Source organism: Heteronotia binoei, chromosome 20, assembly GCF_032191835.1.
Source record: "Heteronotia binoei isolate CCM8104 ecotype False Entrance Well chromosome 20, APGP_CSIRO_Hbin_v1, whole genome shotgun sequence".
NCBI lineage: Eukaryota > Metazoa > Chordata > Lepidosauria > Squamata > Gekkonidae > Heteronotia > Heteronotia binoei.
This window is the reverse complement of record NC_083242.1, coordinates 8,138,404-8,157,411: the sequence shown is the minus strand read 5'-3', so window position 1 is coordinate 8,157,411 and position 19,008 is coordinate 8,138,404. Positions and strand designations below refer to the sequence as shown.

At 50.9% G+C, this 19,008-nt stretch overlaps 1 protein-coding gene across 1 annotated transcript in view; it reads right to left on the bottom strand.

The window, feature by feature from the left end:
* Positions 1–18,630, bottom strand: part of CFAP70 (cilia and flagella associated protein 70) — a 44,814-nt gene extending 26,184 nt beyond the window's left edge. The window contains exons 1-15 of the mRNA XM_060261018.1: positions 18,551–18,630; positions 18,102–18,288; positions 16,697–16,795; positions 15,615–15,694; positions 14,341–14,517; positions 11,898–12,080; positions 10,650–10,744; positions 9,683–9,782; positions 8,291–8,455; positions 7,182–7,319; positions 5,788–5,868; positions 5,404–5,495; positions 4,285–4,345; positions 3,143–3,334; positions 1,500–1,631 (exon numbers count right to left, since the gene is read on the bottom strand). Of these exons, the coding sequence (XP_060117001.1) occupies positions 1,500–1,631; positions 3,143–3,334; positions 4,285–4,345; positions 5,404–5,495; positions 5,788–5,868; positions 7,182–7,319; positions 8,291–8,455; positions 9,683–9,782; positions 10,650–10,744; positions 11,898–12,080; positions 14,341–14,373 (1,272 nt within the window). The 5' untranslated portion in view covers positions 14,374–14,517; positions 15,615–15,694; positions 16,697–16,795; positions 18,102–18,288; positions 18,551–18,630. The remainder of the gene's footprint in view (positions 1–1,499; positions 1,632–3,142; positions 3,335–4,284; positions 4,346–5,403; positions 5,496–5,787; positions 5,869–7,181; positions 7,320–8,290; positions 8,456–9,682; positions 9,783–10,649; positions 10,745–11,897; positions 12,081–14,340; positions 14,518–15,614; positions 15,695–16,696; positions 16,796–18,101; positions 18,289–18,550) is intronic.
* Positions 18,631–19,008: the final 378 nt, after the last annotated feature.

Sequence of the window (19,008 nt, the reverse complement as noted above, 5' to 3'; positions counted from 1 at the left end):
CCAGATAAGAGTCCACACACTTAACCACTACACCAAACTGGCCATTCCTGCACCTGCCATTCCTGATGGTACGAAACACAGATTTGCAGTCGCACCGCCCCACCCCTCGGAAGCCCAGCACAGGTTGGGACTGCGGTGTCTGAAGGGCCATTCTCTCCCATACGTTCCTGCCTGGAATCATCGAAAGCACCTGGGCGAGTGGTACTTCTTCACACAGAGGGTGATGAACACATGGAATTCACTGCCACAGGAGGTGGCAGCGGCTATAAGCATAGCCAGCTTCAAGAGGGGATTGGAACAACATCTGGAGCAGAGGTCCATCAGTGGCTATTAGCCACAGGGTATTGTTGGAACTCTCTGTCTGTGGCAGTGATGCTCTGTATTCTTGGTGCTTGGCGGGGGGGGGGGGACACAATGGGAGGGCTTCTAACCCCACTTGTGGACCTCCTGATGGCACTTGGGTTTTTTGGCCACTGTGTGACACAGAGTGTGGACTGGATGGACCACTGGCCTGATCCAAAATGGCTTCTCTTATGTTCTTATGAAAGAAGCCTTATTCTGCTCCATGAGGGGATTGGATCAACATCTGCAGCAGAGGTCCATCAGTGGCTATTAGTCACAAGGTATAGAAGGAACTCTCTGTCTGGGGCAGGGATGCTCTCTATTCTTGGTGCTGGAGTGGGGGAGGGCAACACTGAGAGGGCTTTGGGAAGTCTGGCCCCTCTGGTGAACCTCCTGATGGCCCCTGGGTTTTGGACACTGTGTGACACTGAACGTTGGACTGGACGGGCCATTGCCCTGATCTCAACATGGCTCCTCTTATGTCCTTACGGCTGTCACATCGACCAAAGAAGCTCGATGGTTGGGTAGACAAGAGGGCCTTTTCAGTGGCAGCCCCACGATCGCGGAACAGACTCCCCAGGGAGGGGCACCCAGCACCCTCACTCTCGTTTATTGGGAGGCAGCTGAGAACAGTTTTATTCATGACCAGCGCCTGATTCGTTCTTCTGCCTACGGCCTTTTTAAATTACTGACTTTAACCAGGGGTTTTGAAGCATCGTATTGTGAGGTTTTTAAAATTATTATTATTTCCACTGTAAGCCGCCTTGAGTTCCTGTCAAGCAGACACAAAGCCAGCAAACGTTTTAAGTAAATAAATAGCCAATACACAAACCACCTGCGTTCTAACACCCCTGTGTCCCCCCCAATTGCAGGAGCAGGGCTTTTTGGGGGGGGCAGGAATACCGTTCCGACTGGCTCGGTATCAGAAGGTGTGGCTTAATATGCAAACGAGTCCCTGTTGCGCAAAACACAGCATTGGGGGTGTGGCCTAACATGCAAACGAGTTCCTGCTGGGCTTTTTCTACAACAAAAAAAGAGCCCTGCATAGGAGCATAATGGTACCACGGTCAATTCTCTCATCCAGGTTTTTATCCCAACCACCCCCCAACACGGGATAGCCGTGAGATGGGAGGGCCGCTCTCCCCGCCGTGACGCACCTGATTCAGTGCCACGTGCATCTGGTCGACCAGGTACACGTACAGCTCGCTCAGGAAGGCCTGCAGCTGGTCCAGGTTCTCGAAGGCGGTCGTCTTTAAGTACTTCTCTCTCACGATCTTCACCACGGCGTGCTGCAAGGAGGGCGAGAGCGGCGACGGAGGATCGGGCTGGCGACAGCTCACCCGGTCCAGTATCACGTTTTACGGCCGCTCGCCCGGACGGCTTGCCAATGTTCTAGCCGGAATGGCAGCAGAGGCTGGCTGCTTCCGAAGACAATGGCAGCTGACAAAAGGTTCTTCTGGATACTTGGGGGGAGGCAAGTTTTCTGTGGCTGCTCATCCTCCAGCCGACAGGCAGCGCCAAGCTTTTGCCTTCTGGCAAAACACACGTTTTACGCAATTAAAGCCACCTATCAGTTGGAGGACTGAAGATTCGTTGGCTACTGTTCCCGAATCTTTCTGTTTAAATTTGGTAAAGAGAGGCTTTAAAAAAACCACTTTCTTCACCCAAAGAGTCATTAACACGTGGAATTCGCTGCCGCAGGAAGTGGAGGTGGCTGCAAGCATAGACAGATTCAAGAGGGGACTGGATAAACGTCTAGAGGAGAGGTCCATCAGTGGCTGTTAGCCACAAACTAGAGATTGAATTCTCTGTCTGGGGCAGTGATGTTCTGGGTCCTTGGGGGGCAACAGTGGGAGGGCTTCTGGGGTTCTGACCCTGCTTGTGGACCTCCTGATGGCCTCTGGGTTTTGGCCACTGTAGAACAGAGAGTGTTGGACTGGACGGGCCACTAGCCGGATCCAATATGGCTTCTCTTATAATCTCATGTGTCTGGGACAGTGATGCTGTGTATTCTTAGTGCTTGGGGGAGGCAACAGTGGGAGGGTTTCTGGAGCTCTGGCCCTGCTGGTGGACCTCCTGATGGCCCTTGGGTTTTGGCCACAGTGTGGCACAGAGTGTTGGACTGAATGGGCCATTGGCCTCAACCAACATGGCTTCTCTTCTGTTCTTATGTCTGGGGCAGTGATGTTCTGTCTTCTTGGTGCTTGGGGGGCAAAAGTGGGAGGGTTTCTAGAGTTCCGGCCCCACTGGTGGACCTCCTGATGGCCCTTGGGTTTTGGCCACAGTGTGGCACAGAGTGTTGGACTGAATGGGCCATTGGCCTCAACCAACATGGCTTCTCTTCTGTTCTTATGTCTGGGGCAGTGATGTTCTGTCTTCTTGGTGCTTGGGGGGCAAAAGTGGGAGGGTTTCTAGAGTTCCGGCCCCACTGGTGGACCTCCTGATGGCCCTTGGGTTTTGGCCACAGTGTGGCACAGAGTGTTGGACTGAATGGGCCATTGGCCTCAACCAACATGGCTTCTCTTCTGTTCTTATGTCTGGGGCAGTGATGTTCTGTCTTCTTGGTGCTTGGGGGGCAAAAGTGGGAGGGTTTCTAGAGTTCCGGCCCCACTGGTGGACCTCCTGATGGCCCTTGGGTTTTGGCCACAGTGTGGCACAGAGTGTTGAACCGGACAGGCCACAGGCCTCAACCAACATGGCTTCTCTTCTGTCCTTATGTTCTAAAATGCCACTGTGGGTTTCACCCATGGACCGGAGAACTGGGACCCAGGTGACTACCCAGGGGGCTTCATGCCAATACCTTGAGTTGCTCCTTGAAAGCGAAATATTTCCCGGAGCTGTTGAGCTCGTAGTTGAGCTGGCATTTCTGGTCCTCCAGGTTCTCGTTGTCGACCACGAGGCCTTCGGACAGCTGCCTCCCAAAGTGCTCGTGGTACTCCTCCAGGATGGTCTCAGCAATGCTGATTACCTGGGAGTGGTAATCTTCCACGGCCTTAATAGAAACAGGAAGATCTCAGTGCGTCCAAAGCAATTTGTCTGGACCTGCTGCGGGAATGAACTGTCCCTGAGTGATACACATGTTTGTCATTTCGGCAACTACCCTGAAGAAGCTAAAGAGGTGGAGGCAGTTCAAAGATGCCCGTGAGGCAGGGACGGGACTTGACATAACATCCTTTGCAGGACCTCCCCTGTTGAACCGCAAACCTAGGAGATTCACGCTAACCCACCAAAATGTTACACCAATGTTAGAAGGATTAAAATGTTACAAAATGTTAGAATGATTAAAGGATTGGAACACTTTCCCTATGAAGAAAGGTTAAAATGCTTGTGGCTCTTCAGCTTGGAGAAATGTCATCTGAGGGGGTGACATGAGAGAGGTTTACAAGACTATGCATGGGATAGAGAAGGCAGAGAAAGGACTTTTCTCCCTTTCTCACAACATGGGAACTCGTGGACATTCAATGACATTGCTGGGCAGTTGAGTTAGAATGGATAAAAGGAAATCCTTCTTCACACGTGGAATTCACTGCCCAGGAGGTGGTGGCAGCTGCAAGCATAGACAGATTCAAGAAGGGATTGGATGAGCACGAGGAGCAGAGGTTCATCAGTGGCTATTAGCCACAGGGTATTGATGGAACTCTCTGTCTGGGGCAGTGATGCTCTGTATACTGGGTGCTGGGGGGGGCACAATGGGAGGGCTTCTGGTGTCCTGGCCCCACTGATGGACCTTCTGATGGCACCTGGGCTTTTTGGCCACTGTGTGACACAGAGTGTTGGACTGGATGAGCCATTGGCCTGATCCAACATGGTTTCTCTTATGTTCTTATGTACACCAAAGGAGAAATTGCACATTTTTCGCCTCTCCTATGCTGTCACAATCGGCTTGGTACAGAAACTGACCATGGTTGGGTTTCACATTTCATCATCTGTCCTGCTCCTTACCTTCTTTGCTCCAGTGGTCTTTCGAGGCAGCTGAGGGCGTGGCGGGATCATCTCCTTCACCCTGCAGGTGGAAGACAAAGAAAAAAAAAACCTTCTAAATGAACAGGGAGCTGAACTGCTCTCCTCTCTAACAAAGAACAGCCTGCAGCCCTGTTCACACTATAAACATACAGTGGCTTTCGGGTCCTTTTTAATTCTCAGGGCTTTCCCCAAAGAAAGAAACATGGCTGGCCAAGGATGCAGATAAACCACTAAGTACTTTTCTGCTTTCTTGCTTTCCTTGCTAGTGTATTCCTTTTTTTATCCTGTTCTGCACGTGTTTCCCTCCCTCTAGTGGTCGATTTGATATTACATTGGGTTAAGTAAACTGCAGGTTTTTATGCCGGACACAAACCAATGTAATATCGAATCGAGAGGACGGATAGCGTGTGCAGAAGAGACACCCACACACCCCGGATGCGACACGAGCACACAAGCCAGGAAGAGGAGATTGTGGGAAAGCCCTAGGATACAATCCGTCTCTTTACACACACAGATGCTGCAAGGCCCGAGTTACCTGACAAGTTGAAACAAGGCAGTTCAGGCTGTATGGATGGAGGTGAGAATAATGTAGATCAAGCTATTGGTTCTGCTGGGAGCAGTCTGGAGGGCTTGGAGGTACCAGTGGGAGGGCCCTGGGAATCCTCTATGGCCATTCCACCTATCAGAGAGCTTAGGAAGGTGGCAGCAACAGGCCAATAGGAAGCAGCGTGCAGCTGCCAAGGAGTGGCCCTATTGATCCCGCCAAAAGGTACTGTAGTTGCTGAAAGATGAACAGCTTAAAGCAAATTTAAATGTTTTCGGGCTCAAAGGCCACAGTTTAAAAGGCTGTTAGGAGATCCGCCTCTTCATGAATATCTAAGGTGATCTGGAACATTTGGGCCTTCTGCCTAAAAGAGACTAGCGCGTGTGCCAGGTGAGCCTCGGGAGGAACAGCGTTCTGCAAGCTTGAGGTCACCACTGACAAGGCCCTGTCTGATCTAAACTTGAGTCACTCCTGCTCACACTGAACAAAATCTGCATCCTATGCCGTGTTCCTTGACTCTCCCGCCCCCTGAAGCCACCCCCGCCCCGGCTCACCGGCAGGAAAGTTCCTCTGGCAAACGCTTAGGCACCAAGGCTTTGTGCAGAGCAAACTCCAGCACCAGGAATGTCCCGGAATCCACGTAATGCTGCAGCAGACAAATAAGAGGATATGTTTCAGCAGCTTTGGCCTTTGAGCCTCTGCTGCTGTGTGCGAGGATGCTGGGGCCCGGGTTCATTTAGGGGAAACAAGGAGGAGGACACCCTCCCTCTCCCCCTCATGACCTTTTTGCCACAGGAAAAAAAATGAACCTGCAGGACTGATGGATCCTGCACATGCTCAGAGGCATTGTTTTTCACGCCCAACTTTCATGAGACCCCACGGGCTTGAGGGTCGGAAACCTTTGATTAAGCTCCAAGTTGTTTCGGCAGCATATTTACCTGCCCTTCCACGTTCAGACACAGCGACGTGGCGGCTTCGACCGCGATCTCAGACCCTTGCACTTTCACAATGTTGGACAGCTGAAAGGGGCCAAACACAAAAGAGTTCCGCTCTGCTGGGACCACGACGACATCGTCGCCAGGGTCCGGGATCGAGACCCCCAAATCGGATTGCTTTCCGCTGCTTGCTCTTTGTGCCGCCTGGAGCTAGGCAAGCGGGGCGCTGAGCTGCGCCCAGATAAGGCCCCACCGATTTTAAGCATTTAACATACTGGCCCCTGCCAATCGGCAGAGCCTTGAGTGTGATATTGCTCCGAGATTCAGCACACCCAAGAGACAGGGCAGGGTTAAGGGGCTAGGTTTTTGTCCTGCCTGGAAGAGAAGTATCCAAGCGACTCACATTCAGGGAAATATCACAGAATATCAGCTTCTGGGGACAAAGAATGGGAGAGACTTTGGCCTCGAGGCCTTCCTAGAGGCCCTTCTGGAAACATCCAGCTGAGCACTACGGGAAATAGGTTGTAGGACAAAGGCTTTTCTTTCTAGCAGGAACTCCTTTTCATATTAGGCCACACCTCCCTGATGTAGCCAATCCTCCAAGAGCTTACAAGACCCTTAGTACTGTAAGCTCCAGGAGGACTGGCTACATCAGAGGTGTGTGGCCCAGGCCTCAGATTCAGCAGGAGCTCACAAGAGCACAGCTCCTGAACCTTTCTGAGAGCTCCACCTCCTCCTTCTGAGAGTTCCACCTCCTTGTCCATTGACTAGTAGGTGCAGCTGCATAGCAATCCCTGGACGAGCTCCACCACCTGTTTTTCTACAAAATGATCCCCGGCGTGGCCTAACGTGCAAAGAAGTTCCTGCTCCCAAAAAAGCCCTGGTTGGACGAGATTAACCTGATCCAGCAGGGCTTTTCTTACGTTCTTCCAAAAGTAGCTAATCTTTCCTGCTCCTCCTGCTGGCTAGGGAAGATGGCCAAAGGCGATAAAAGCCCAGACCCCAGTGACCAGAGTCCTTCCCTTGGGCAGGGCTTTTGTTCTTCAATTGCAAAGACTCTCTTTTTCCTAAGGAGAGAGAGAAAACCAGCCCTTCAGACCTCTCCTGCCTTGCCGCCCCTGCAGGGACAGGGGCGCGTTAAGGCCGAGCTGACAACCAGTCCCTGGCGAGTGGGGAACCACCGCAGCCCGAGAAACAGGGCCTGGCGACACCCACACCTGTTGACCGCTGGAAAGTGTCGCTGGGTTTTTCCCCCATCCGGTTTGGTCGCTGTCTGGGGTGGGGTGGTCTCTCCTACATGTGGAGATGACCAGGAAGATCACGAGCGCAAGACTGTCGTCGCTCCCTGCACCCCGTCCCCGAGCGATTATTCCCCCACTCTTTGCCACCAGCCTGACCTTTCTCACGACGTTCTCCCGACCCGGCTTCTCCTCCTTCATGTTCTTCACTGCGCCTTTGGCATGCAATCCAGCGGTCCCAAACCTGTTGCTTGCCAAGTGGTGGCCTTCGCGGAAGAGGCTGGCGCTGCACTTTGTCTGGAAGAAGGACAACAGACAGGGAATCGCAATGATCAGGGCCTGGTGGAGAACCAACGTGAGCACGGCAAACATATTTTGCAATATGTGCGAAAGAGCCACACGTGGCTCTGAGTCTGTCCTAAGCTGCAGAGTGTTGGGAGCAAAAATTCTACTTTGTGAGCTACTGCCATTGAAGAAGATGATGATATTGGATTTATAACCCGCCCTCCACTCCAAATCTCAGAGTCTCAGAGAGGCTCACAATCTCCTATATCTTCCTCCCCCACAACAGACACCCTGTGAGATGGGTGGGGCTGGAGAGGGCTCTCACAGCAGCTGCCCTTTCAAGGACAACCTCTGCCAGAGCTCTGCCAAGGTCATTCCAGCAGGTGCTATGGAGGAGTGGGGAATCAAACCCGGTTCTCCCGGACAAGAGTCCGCACACTTAACTACTACACCAAACTGGCTCTCAAATTGGCCTCTGGGTCTTCCTAGAGGCCCTTCTGGAAACATCTAACTGAGCACTGTGGGAAATAGGTTGTTGGATGAGATTGGCCTGTTGTGAGCTACTGGCATTAAAGTTGTGAGCTCCTGCATAAATTAGTGTGCTCTGGGGTCCTCCTTCCTGAGCTAAGAAAAAAGTGTGAGCTGGAGGCTAAAAATCTGTGAGCTCGCTCACACTCACTCAGCCTAGAGGGAACACTGCTCCTGAGCCACACTTTAGACACCCTATTGTAGTCTCAAATCTAACTTTGGCGGGAAGAGACTCTCGGAAATGTGGAGAATAGCTCGCAAAAATTAAAAGCTTTGTGGGGTTGTGGTTCAGGCAGGGGGTTGCCACCCGATGATCCTCCAGAGTAAAGACCACAGTGGAGATGAACACTACGGGTGAAGATGGACAAGCTCGAGCCTGTTTCCCCATCCCGCCCCCGGGGAGATCCCCCTTGCATCCTACTGGATAAGCTTGCACAGTGTGGGTTCCCACCTACCCTTTCATACACATCACTATCATGGTAGGGCACGACCCGGAACGCGCCCCGTATGCTCGTCACCCCCGGGTACAGCAAGGGCACCATGTTGACATAAGCCACCCCGTGGAAAGAAATGGTCTCGTCCTCTCCTCCGCCACCGCCACCGCCGCTTCCACCACCTCCCTAGGACAGATCAACAGGTTTTGATGTCGTTTCTTCCTTTTCCCACCATCCTAAAGACAGATGCCAAAAGCAAATTTTCCCCATCCCTAGCAAAACCCCCCCCCCAAACAAATAAAACTTGTTGTAAGAAGGAAGAACATGGCATATCAGAGATGGGTTTCCAGGGGTTTTTTTTGTAGAATCTTTTGTAGGATTTTGGTAAGAATCTTCAAAATGTTCCAGCTGAGTTACAGAGAACCTCATCAACAGAAGAAACAAAATGGCTGCCATGTTCTCACAAAGGCAACCAAGATCCAGGAGTGGAATTCTAGCAGGAGCTCCTTTGCATATTAGGCCACACACGCCCCTGATGTAGCCAATCCTCCAAAAGCTTACAAGGCTCTTTTTTTGCAAGCTCTTGGAGGATTGGCTACATCGGGGGGGGGGGGGGTGGCCTAATATGCAAAGGAGCTCCTGCTAGAATTCCATCCCTGCCAAGTGTCAAGTCTGTGTATAACTCTGGCTCAGTCAAAGAACATTCTGGGTAGAACCAAAGTATATTCAAATGCTGCTAGCTCAAACTCTCCCTATCCCCCTTTTCCTTAGAGTGTAATTTTGCTTTGAAATGGAGAGATGTGAAAGCCTTATCTGTACCTTCTCAGGCCTGGCTCGGAAGGGAGTCAGGAGTCTATGGCGATCAAGGCCAAGCAGGCCTGAGAACGAATTGGTAACATCAATGTGTGAATGTTCCCTGCATAACCCCCCCCCCGTAGAAATTCCTTCGAAGTGTCCCTTATATGCTTGTATCTACTGTATGTTCCTTAGTCTTTCAATACTGGCCTAGCCTCAAGTAACAGTATCAATAAACTAGTTTCTTTGTATCAACAACAACTCCTTATTGAATCTGCCCACTTGACACCAAGATCCATCAATACCTCAGCTGTTCTCAAGAACAGGACCAAGCCAGGGAAAGGGAACATTTCTGGAAATTTTGTAGCCACGAAAGAAACCTTTCTGCTCCCATCAGGAAAGAAATAAACGAACTAAAATCTAGAGGAAAATTGAATTATGCACAATACTTGATTTCTTATTGACCCTAAATGGATTTTACTGCTTTAACAACAACAGCAGCAACAACAAAAAGGCACTATTTATAGCTTAGGAGTACAGAAAAGAATGGAATGTGAAGGAACACAAGTTCTGCAAGGAACATTTCCTATGCCTGAAAAGTGCCCCTAGACATCTTACCTTCTCCATTTTGCCAGCTTTTCCTTTGGTGGAGGTGACTGCAGGCATTCTAGCTACCTCCACAGGCCAGTACCGGCAATCTGCAATCCGTTTCCGAAAGCTGAGACACAAAGGAAGAAGATATTGGATTTATATCCCGCCCTCCACACCAAATCTCAGTCTCAGAGTGGCTCATTCTCCTTTATCTTCCTCCCCCACAACAGACGCCCTGTGAGGTGGGTGGGGCTGAGAGGGCTCTCACAGCAGCTGCTCTTTCAAGGACAACCTCTGCCGGAGCTATGGCTGACCCAAGACCATTCCAGCAGCTGCGAGTGGAGGAGTGGGGAATCAAATCCGGTTCTCCTGGATAAGAGTCCACACACTTAACCATTGCACCAAACTGGTGTAGACACTTAGAAATTGATGCTTAGAAAGACGCTTAGAAATCGATAGGCCGAGATGGGTCAGTTCTCAGGCTCCAATGAGGAAGCTTGTCAAACCCCACCGATCACGTTTACGGCAAGATTCTCAGCTCCCAGGTAACTTGGTGTTCTGCCACAGCGGATCTCCCGCTTTCTCCTTGGGATCACCTATCTCATCTCCCGGCAACAGGGGTCGCCAACCCTTTTGAGCCTGTGGGCTCTTGTGGAATTCTGGCATGGTGGTAGTGGGCGCAGTCACAAAATGGCTTCCGTAGGAGGAGGAGCCAGCCATACAATGGCTGCCGCTGCTTCCCTTCAGCCACGCAGTAAAGATCGCTGTGCTTTGGTGGTGGCTTCTGCCGAAGCAGTGATTTTTAAGAACTGCACAGCCGGTCAAATCTCCACTGACCAATCAGAAGCCTTGCAGAGCAAACGACTAGCCGTCCACTTTCTACAGACATTGGCAAGCGCTAGGAAAGGTGTCAGCGGATGTCATGGGCACCATGTCGGGGAAACCCTGCCCTACGCTACAGATTCCCCTGGAGAACGACCTGTGTTTTTCTCACCATATCACAGCTCCGGGATCTAGGTAACAGCGCCTCTCCAAGTCCCACATGATCCTTTTCTTGACAGTTTCTCCCTGAATCCTGGTCTCTCTATCCTGAAAAAAAATAAAGAAGGCCCCATAATTTCAGAGGGTCTCAAGATAAGAAAACTGGGAAAAAAATGTCTGCAAAAAGAACGCTTCCCCCCCCAAAAAACATACCTTTAAATAAGCCAACCGATTGTGCTTATTTTATTGAAGGGACTGACAAGGGGTTTATCATTGAACATACCAAGCAGATGCTCTACCACTGAGCCACCATCCCTCCCTTTGCCATCTCCGGAGTTCCCCCAAGCTGGGGGAATCTTGGGGAATGGGAAGAGCTGCATCCCCGTGCGTTGCCTGTACCGGATTTGATTCCTGGCTCCCCCAATTAGAAGCATTCAGGTTGCCCAGATGTGGGGAAAGACTGTGCTCTGCTGGAGATGCTAGCCACTAGAGCAGGGGTGTCAAACATGTGGCCTGAAGGCCGAATCAGGCCCCCGGAGGGCTCCTATCAGGCCCCTGTGCAACTGGCTCTTGTCTGCTTCCTTCTCCCTCTCCCTTCCTTCTGCATCTCAGCTTGCTTTGCAAGGCTTGCTCAATTGCACAGGAGCCACAGAGCAAAGCCTCAATTTTCTCCATTGGTTGAGGCTCCTTCCCCTCCTGGTCCCCTTGGGAAGGAAGGAAAGAGCCAGAGCTTCCTTTGCCCAGTTCCCTGGATCCCATGGGAGAAATACAAAGAAAGCACCTTTAAGACCAACATGCGCTAATGTTCTAAGCATGTTTTAAAAAAAAACATTAGTCGTGTTTGTGTCCTTTAAAAAGGGTTAGGGTTATTCAAATAGGTACACATGTGGCCCGGCCCGACACAGCCCAGTCCGACAAGGTCTCATTTATGTCAGATCCAGCCCCCCGTAACAAATGAGTTCGACACCCCTGCACTAGAGGATTCTGGGGGGAATGGGGCGGCTGTGCAAACTTGGTGCCTCGCATCTGCAAGGCTTCCCATTCAATCCTCCAGTGGAAGGCGCATTCAGCTGGCAAGGACTTTCTCCCCCTGAGCCTCTGCCCGTCAGAACGAGATGGATCCATTTTCTGACTATGCAGAAGGCAGCCTCATAGGCCTGTACCTGAGCCCCCCTCCCCCTCCCCCCACACACACCGGGCAAAGCCGTCCTTAACCACCTGGTGCTTCCGAGCAACTCCCTTCTGTCTCTGCCCAACCCACCTCCAGGGCAGTCAGCTCTCCGTCTTCCTCCTCGTAATTGCCGCCGGTAACAAAGCAGTCGGGAATGTTCTGAGCCCCCGTGGCTAAGATGTAGCTGACCGGCCACTTCTTGGGCCGGGGCGAGGGCTCTCGCTCGCCGCCAATCTTCAGGGCCCCATTCTTGAAGACGAAGGGGCATTCTTTCTGGAAAGGAGACGACGGGGTTTTTTTTTCACCAAAAATTCCCCTTACCCAATTTTCCCTTCGTGGTAGGAAAAACAACTGGGGAGGGGGTTATGGTGGGGAAAGACTTAAGTTCCTCCCAGATCTTTCAAGGCACCTGCATTGGGATTCTTTCGGGTTTTTTGGAATGTGTCAGGAGAAAACAACACGCAAGTTAGCGGGACAAGGAAAGGTGCTCATCTTACTTACTTACTTACTTACTTTATTCGATTTATATCCCGCCCTACCCCACCGAGGTGGGCTCTTCAAATGTTCGCTTGTCCGCAAATATTTGCAGACTGATCAGCCTGGAGCTGGAAATTCCTGCAGCTCGGTTACCTACCCCAGTTGAGGCAACCCTGAAAAGCAGCAGCCAAAGTGCTAGTGGAGGAGCAAACTTCAGCCATCACCAGGGCTTTTTTTGTAGCAGGAACTCCTTTGCATATTAGGCCACACCCCTCTTATGTAGGCAATCCTCCTGGAGCTTACAGGGCTCTTATTGCAGGGCCTACTGTAAGCTCTTGGAGGATTGGTTAAGAGAGGTGTGGCCTAATATGCAAAGGAATTTGAGATGGACTGAAAGCAGTTTGCCTGGGTGAAAGTGTAACAACTCACTCTGATTGGCTTAGCCGCTTCCATGGATACAAATGTATCGAGTGGAAGCAGGCTGGCAGAAGGGGTGGTGGTGTAAATTGCCTCACAGTTCAGTTGGAGATCAACTAGAGAAAGGAGCTAAGAGCAGCCTGTCGGCTCAGTTCCTTGAGACAGAACTGGTTTGGTAGTTTCTGTCTGAGAGACAGTTCACTTTGAGAAGGGGCAAATCAAAAGGTTCTCTCTGAAGGAAAACTGTCTCGGTTGTGGCACACTGTGTCACACAGCAGAGGAAAACGTGAAGGCTCTGATGAGGAGTTCTGTCACTGCTCAAGGACCGACTCCTGATTCAAACTAAGAACACAAACACACTGGCAGAGAGGCTAAGGATCTTGCGGCCATAAGGAAATCCCAGAAGTCAGACAGGGCTACTAGCTATGTGGGACTGAACACAGGAAATTGAGGTGCTGATGTGATAGCACTCAAGTGTGTTAGTTCCTAGGTATTACTCAACATCTGAAGTGTATCTGTGTAATAATGGAGAATGTCTGCGTGGGGATATTTCCGTCACAAGTTCAGACAGCCCTCTGAGTGAATGACAAAGAGTGTGCAGATTTTAAGAACATAAGAGAAGCCATGTTGGATCAGGCCAATGGCCCATCCAGTCCAACACTCTGTGTCACACAGTGGCCAAAAAAAATTTATATATATATACACACACACACATTGTGGCTAATAGCCACTGATGGACCTCTGCTCCATATTTTTACCTAAACCCCTCTTGAAGGTGGCCATGCTTGTGGCCGCCACCACCTCCTGTGGCAGTGAATTTCACATGTTAATCACCCTTTGGGTGAAGGAGTACTTCCTTTTATGTTTTAACCTGTCTGCTCAGCAATTTCATCGAATGCCCACGAGTTCTTGTATTGTGAGAAAGGGAGAAAAGTACCTCTTTCTCTACTTTCTCCGTCCCATGCATTATCTTGTAAACCTCTATCATGTCACCCCACAGTCGACGTTTCTCCAAGCTAAAGAGTCCCAAGCGTTTCAACCTTTCTTCATAGGGAAAGTGTTCCAGCCCTTTAATCATTCTAGTTGCCCTTTTCTGGACTTTCTCCAATGCTATAATATCCTTTTTGAGGTGCGGCGACCAGAATTGCACACAGTACTCCAAATGAGACCGCACCATCGATTTATACAGGGGCATTATGATACTGGCTGATTTGTTTTCAATTACCTTCCTAATAATTCCCAGCATGCCCACGAGTTCTTGTATTGTGAGAAAGGGAGAAAAGGACTTCTTTCTCTACTTTCTCCATCCCATGCATTATCTTGTAAACCTCTATCATGTCACCCCGCAGTCGACGTTTCTCCAAGCTAAAGAGTCCCAGATATTATTTCCTCCCTTCCCTGCCTTCTGTATCTAATAAACATGCTATTTTGGTTTTGAACTTTAAAGCATCTTGGTGCTTCATTATTTCTGACAAGGGTACATTTTAATTTCCTGACATAAAGGTGACAAAAAATTTTAAAGTGGTCCCTTTTACCGCGCTGACCCTGACCATTCCTCACAGAGTTCCTGCTACAATAAAAGCCCTGGCCATCACGGAGGAGGCTGCTAAAGCGGGACCTCGGCAGCCGACCCACCTACCTCTCCCACTGCTGGCACTTGGAAGCCGACCATGTAGTTTTGCTGGGGTCCAGTGGGGACAAACACTTCCGGAACCGAGTAAGCGCCTTCTACTGTGACCCGTAGGAGGTTGCCTTCCGACAGCTGGTACGGAGAGAGAAGACTCTCCTGGACGGTCACCAACACGGTGATGACACACTGAAAAAAAAAGGCGAGGGTCCAGTCTGAGATCTCACTTGTTCAGCAAAGAGTTCTATAGGATCCTCACTTAAGAATGCATTGCCAACAAAGCCGCTTTACAGAACTGCAATTCACACAGTTCCCTGGGGGGAACAGAAAGACCAATTCTGAAGCCCCTTAAAAATGCACATATTTTGCCCTGACCTGAATAGCTCAGGCAAGCCCAATCTTGCCAGATCTTGGAAGCTAAGTAGGACCGACCCTGGCAAGTACTTGGATGGGAGACCTCCAAGGAATACCAGGGCTGGGAGGCAGAAGCAGGCTTTATCAAGCCACTTCTCTGAATCTTCTCCATGCCCCAGTAGGGGGTCATGAGAAGTCAGCCATGACTTCTGGGTGCATGCGTGTTTCTGGGGAAGAAACCAAGAAGAAAAGAGGGGGGGGGTGTTCCCGATCAGTACAGGGTCTCTCTGATGCTGTAGTCACAGAATGATGTCTTTACACGAGTGAACCAGATCACATATCCAAACTTAACATGTTTGGAAAAAAAAAAAACAGAAGCCATGTTGGATCAGGCCAATGGCCCATCTGGTCCAACACTCTGTGTCAGACAGTAGCCAAAACCCAGGTGCCATCAAGAGGTCCACCAGTAGGGCCAGAACTCCAGCAGCCCTTCCACTGTTACCCCCCAAGCACCAAGAAGACAGAGCATCACTGTCAAAGAGATAAAAACATAAGATAAGTCATGGCGGAGCAAGCCAGTGGCCCAACCAGTCCAACACTCTGTATCACAGAGTGACCAAAACCCAGGTGCCATCATGAGGTCTACCAGTGGGACCAGAACTTCAGAAGCCCTCCCACTGTTGTCCCCCTAAGCACCAAGAACACAAAGCATCACTGCCCCAGATATAAGAAGAGAAGTCGTGTTAGAGCAGGTCAGTGGCCCGTCCGATCCAACACCCTGTGTCACAATGTGGCCAAAACCCAGGTACCATCAGGAGGTCCACCTGTTGACCCCGCCCCCAAACAACAGGACCAGGGTACTGAAATGTACCCAGTTCTACATATGCTTCAAATTGAACAGCTCTGAGCGGACAACTCATTTTTTTTAGTACCTTGGCATCTGGCCGGAGAGACTCCAGGGGAGAGCCAGGCACAGGGTAGAGTGGAAGTGTTGTTTTAAAATCCCGCAATCCTGTGAAATAACCAAGGAAGTGAGAAAGTCAACAGCAGGGCTGGTCAAACTTGCTTAACGTAAGAGTCAGGTAGAATAAACGTCAAATGTCGAAGGTGGCAGAGTAGACTGTACCACTTCGGCCTGCAGGTGAATTCCTCATGTCAGAATGTCCTGCAATATGAAAACGAAGCAAAAAAGGGGAATGGTTCTAGCCCAGCCTATGTTTTCCCATTCCCTCCTTTTGAAACATACAAGGTATCAGTCAGATGTGTGATTCCCTCCCTCCAGTGGAAGCCAGAAGTGGTACGTTCCAAACCCACTTCTACTGCTGTGTTCCCACATTCTCCGGCTGCGCACATAGCATGCTGGTGCTTTCCCCCTTGATGTGGGGACAAGCCTTGGCCCCAAGCAGATGTGTGCAGGGAACACGCTTCACAGATATCGTTTTGGCCAGTGGAGACCGCGACGGCAAGAAAGGAAAAGGGAGGTGATCCCGAAGGGCCAGGCCTACAGCCACAGGGGGCCTGTGGGAGCCTTGCCCCCTGACTCCCAGCGGGCTCTCTGGGGTGCAGCCTGCTTCCCCTCGCCTTTTTCTTTTTGCCATGACTGAGCTGGTAAAGCATCATTGGCGGCAGCCAGAGCCAGGAGCACTGAGCAGGGCCCAGCGCACTGCAGGAGCAAAAGCAGCAAGCAGGAAGGAGGGAGGCGGAGGAAGCTGTGTGGAATGGGCTGGGGAGGGAGGGAGGGATGGATACAGCTGCTGGCTGCAAAGTGCTGGAGTGGTGGGGAAGGAGGTGGAAGGAAAGTCCCCTGATTGCACGCAAGGTGCAGCCCCCACTGTACTGCAAAGTTTTAGGGCTGACTGCCTCGACTTGGCCACATTCAGAGCCTCCAGCTTTTGCCCCAACTGCAGAAAGCTTCTGAGAAGTGGCAAGCCCTGCAGCGGATGGGAAAGCGGGCCCCCTGACTTTTAAAACTCTGGCTACGGCCCTGCGAAGGGCCCTCACCTCCGCCACTCACCTTGCAGCAAAGGGAGGAGGTCCAGCACAGCTTGGCCCAGGGTGACTGTCTTTTCGTCCTTCTGCTTCTTCTCCTTCGGCAAGACTTCGATCACGGTGACTGGGAAGGCCAAGCAGAAGTGAAGGTGACGATGGCCCTTCCCTCCTGGGTCTGTGCCGCACAAGCTTTCGGTGGCACCAATGGCAGCCATTTCCCTGGCAACCTGCACCGCTTCCCACCCCACCGTCCAACAAGCCTTCGTGGGTTTCCCAAGGTGTGGCTTGGAAGGGGCTGCCCTAGACCATGGGAACTGCTCCGTTCAGTGCTTATTCCAAAAGCCTGGCAGCCAGAGACAACCTACCTGGCTCCAACGGGCTGCTCAAAGAATCTCAGCTGGCAGTAGCTCAGCCCCATGTCTGTCAAACCAGAGATCCCGCCTACCCCTTGAAAATGGAGCAAGAGAGAAGGAAACCACCCCACCACCTTCTCTTTCATTTTTTTTTCTCCACCAGGCCCTCCTTCCCCATTGTCCACCCAAGCTTGCTGTAACTTTTATCCTGCCAGAGCAGGGGAGGCCAAACTGTGGCTCAGGAGCCACATGTGGTTCTTTCATACCTATTGTGCGCCTCTTGAATTCCCCATCGCCCCATCAGATGACTTGGAAAAGGCATTTCTCTCTTCATGTCAGCTGGCGGCTTAGAAAATGCATGTAAAGTTGCTTTCTTTCCACTTCTCCCACCCTCCTTCCCCATCTATTTTCCTTCCTTCCTTCCTTCCTTCCTTCCTTCCTTCCTTCCTTCCTTCCTTCCTTCCTTCCTTCCCTCCCTCCCTCCCTCCATCCGTCTGTCTTGTGGCTCTCAAACAACTGACATTCACGTCTTGTGGTTCTCATAAGAACATAAGAACATAAGAGAAGCCATGTTAGATCAGGCCAATGGCCCATCCAGTCCAACATTCTGTGTCACACAGCGGCCAAATATATATATATATATACACACACATACACACTGTGGCTAATAGCCACTGATGGACCTCTGCTCCATATTTTTATCTAACCCCCTCTTGAAGGTGGCCATGCTTGTGGCCGCCACCACCTCCTGTGGCAGTGAATTCCACATGTTAATCACCCTTTGGGTGAAGAAGTACTTCCTTTTATCCGTTTTAACCTGACTGCTCAGCAATTTCATCGAATGCCCACGAGTTCTCGTATTGTGAGAAAGGGAGAAAAGTACTTCTTTCTCTGCTTTCTCCATCCCATGCATTATCTTGTAAACCTCAGACATCTGACATTTATTCTACCTGGCTCTCACATTAAGCAAGTCTGGCCACCCCTGCTCCAGAAGGTGACCTCTCATTTCCTCCTACTGCTTCAGTGGCAGTTCCTCGGGAAAACCCACTTCAACAGGAGGGAGACCCTCTTACTCACGTAACAATGGCTTGTGCGCAAGATCATCCAGCAGATGCGGCCCTTCCGGGTGGACATCGAAGGAGGTGAAGAAATTGTATTTCACGCTTCCGTCCGAGGAGACGTCCACTTTGGAGGAGTCCCCAAGGATGAGGGAGTTGTACTCCGCCCGCACAAAGGTCACTGGGGTGTCCCCCTTGACGCCTTTCTGTCAAACGGACAATTGGCAAGGGCCAGGCCATGAAGGATATCACTGCGGCTCTCTGTCTGAATAGCTCTTGAACGATCAAATCAGGGGTGGGATTCTAGCAGGAGCTCCTTTGCATATTAGGCCACCCACCCCTGACGTAGTCAGTCCTCCAAGAGCTTACAAGAAAGAGACTTTTAACACAAAAGGGGTAATCCGATCAGAGCCCCGCGGGATCTGACCAAAGAGCTGTCCGGCCTCCGTACCCAGAGGGAATACTTACCAGATCCCGTCCTTCCAACACCGTGATGTTCACTGGCTTGGCCAAACCCTGCACAGAGTCCAGATGGGGGCAGGAAGGAGCAGCCGCCATGAGAAGTAAACCTTGGCTGCTCTGCCAGCAAATGGAGAAAGTGGCACGCCTGCAACAACAACAAGATTAGGGATGATCCAAGAGTCACCTACCTGACCATGCAATGGACATACTGGATTCTTGGGAAGTCTACCCCACTTAGGACCAGGGGATGAAAAACAGAGTTTGAGTCCAAATGGGCTATGGTCAGATGTCAGTTTTCACCAGAGCTTTTTTTTGTAGCAGGACGTCCTTTGCATATTAGGCCACACACCCCTGATGTAGCCAATCCCCCAAGAGCTTGGAATTCTAGCAGGGGCTCCTTTGCATATTAAGCCACACACCCCTGATGTAGCCAATCCCCCAAGAGCTTGGAATTCTAGCAGGGG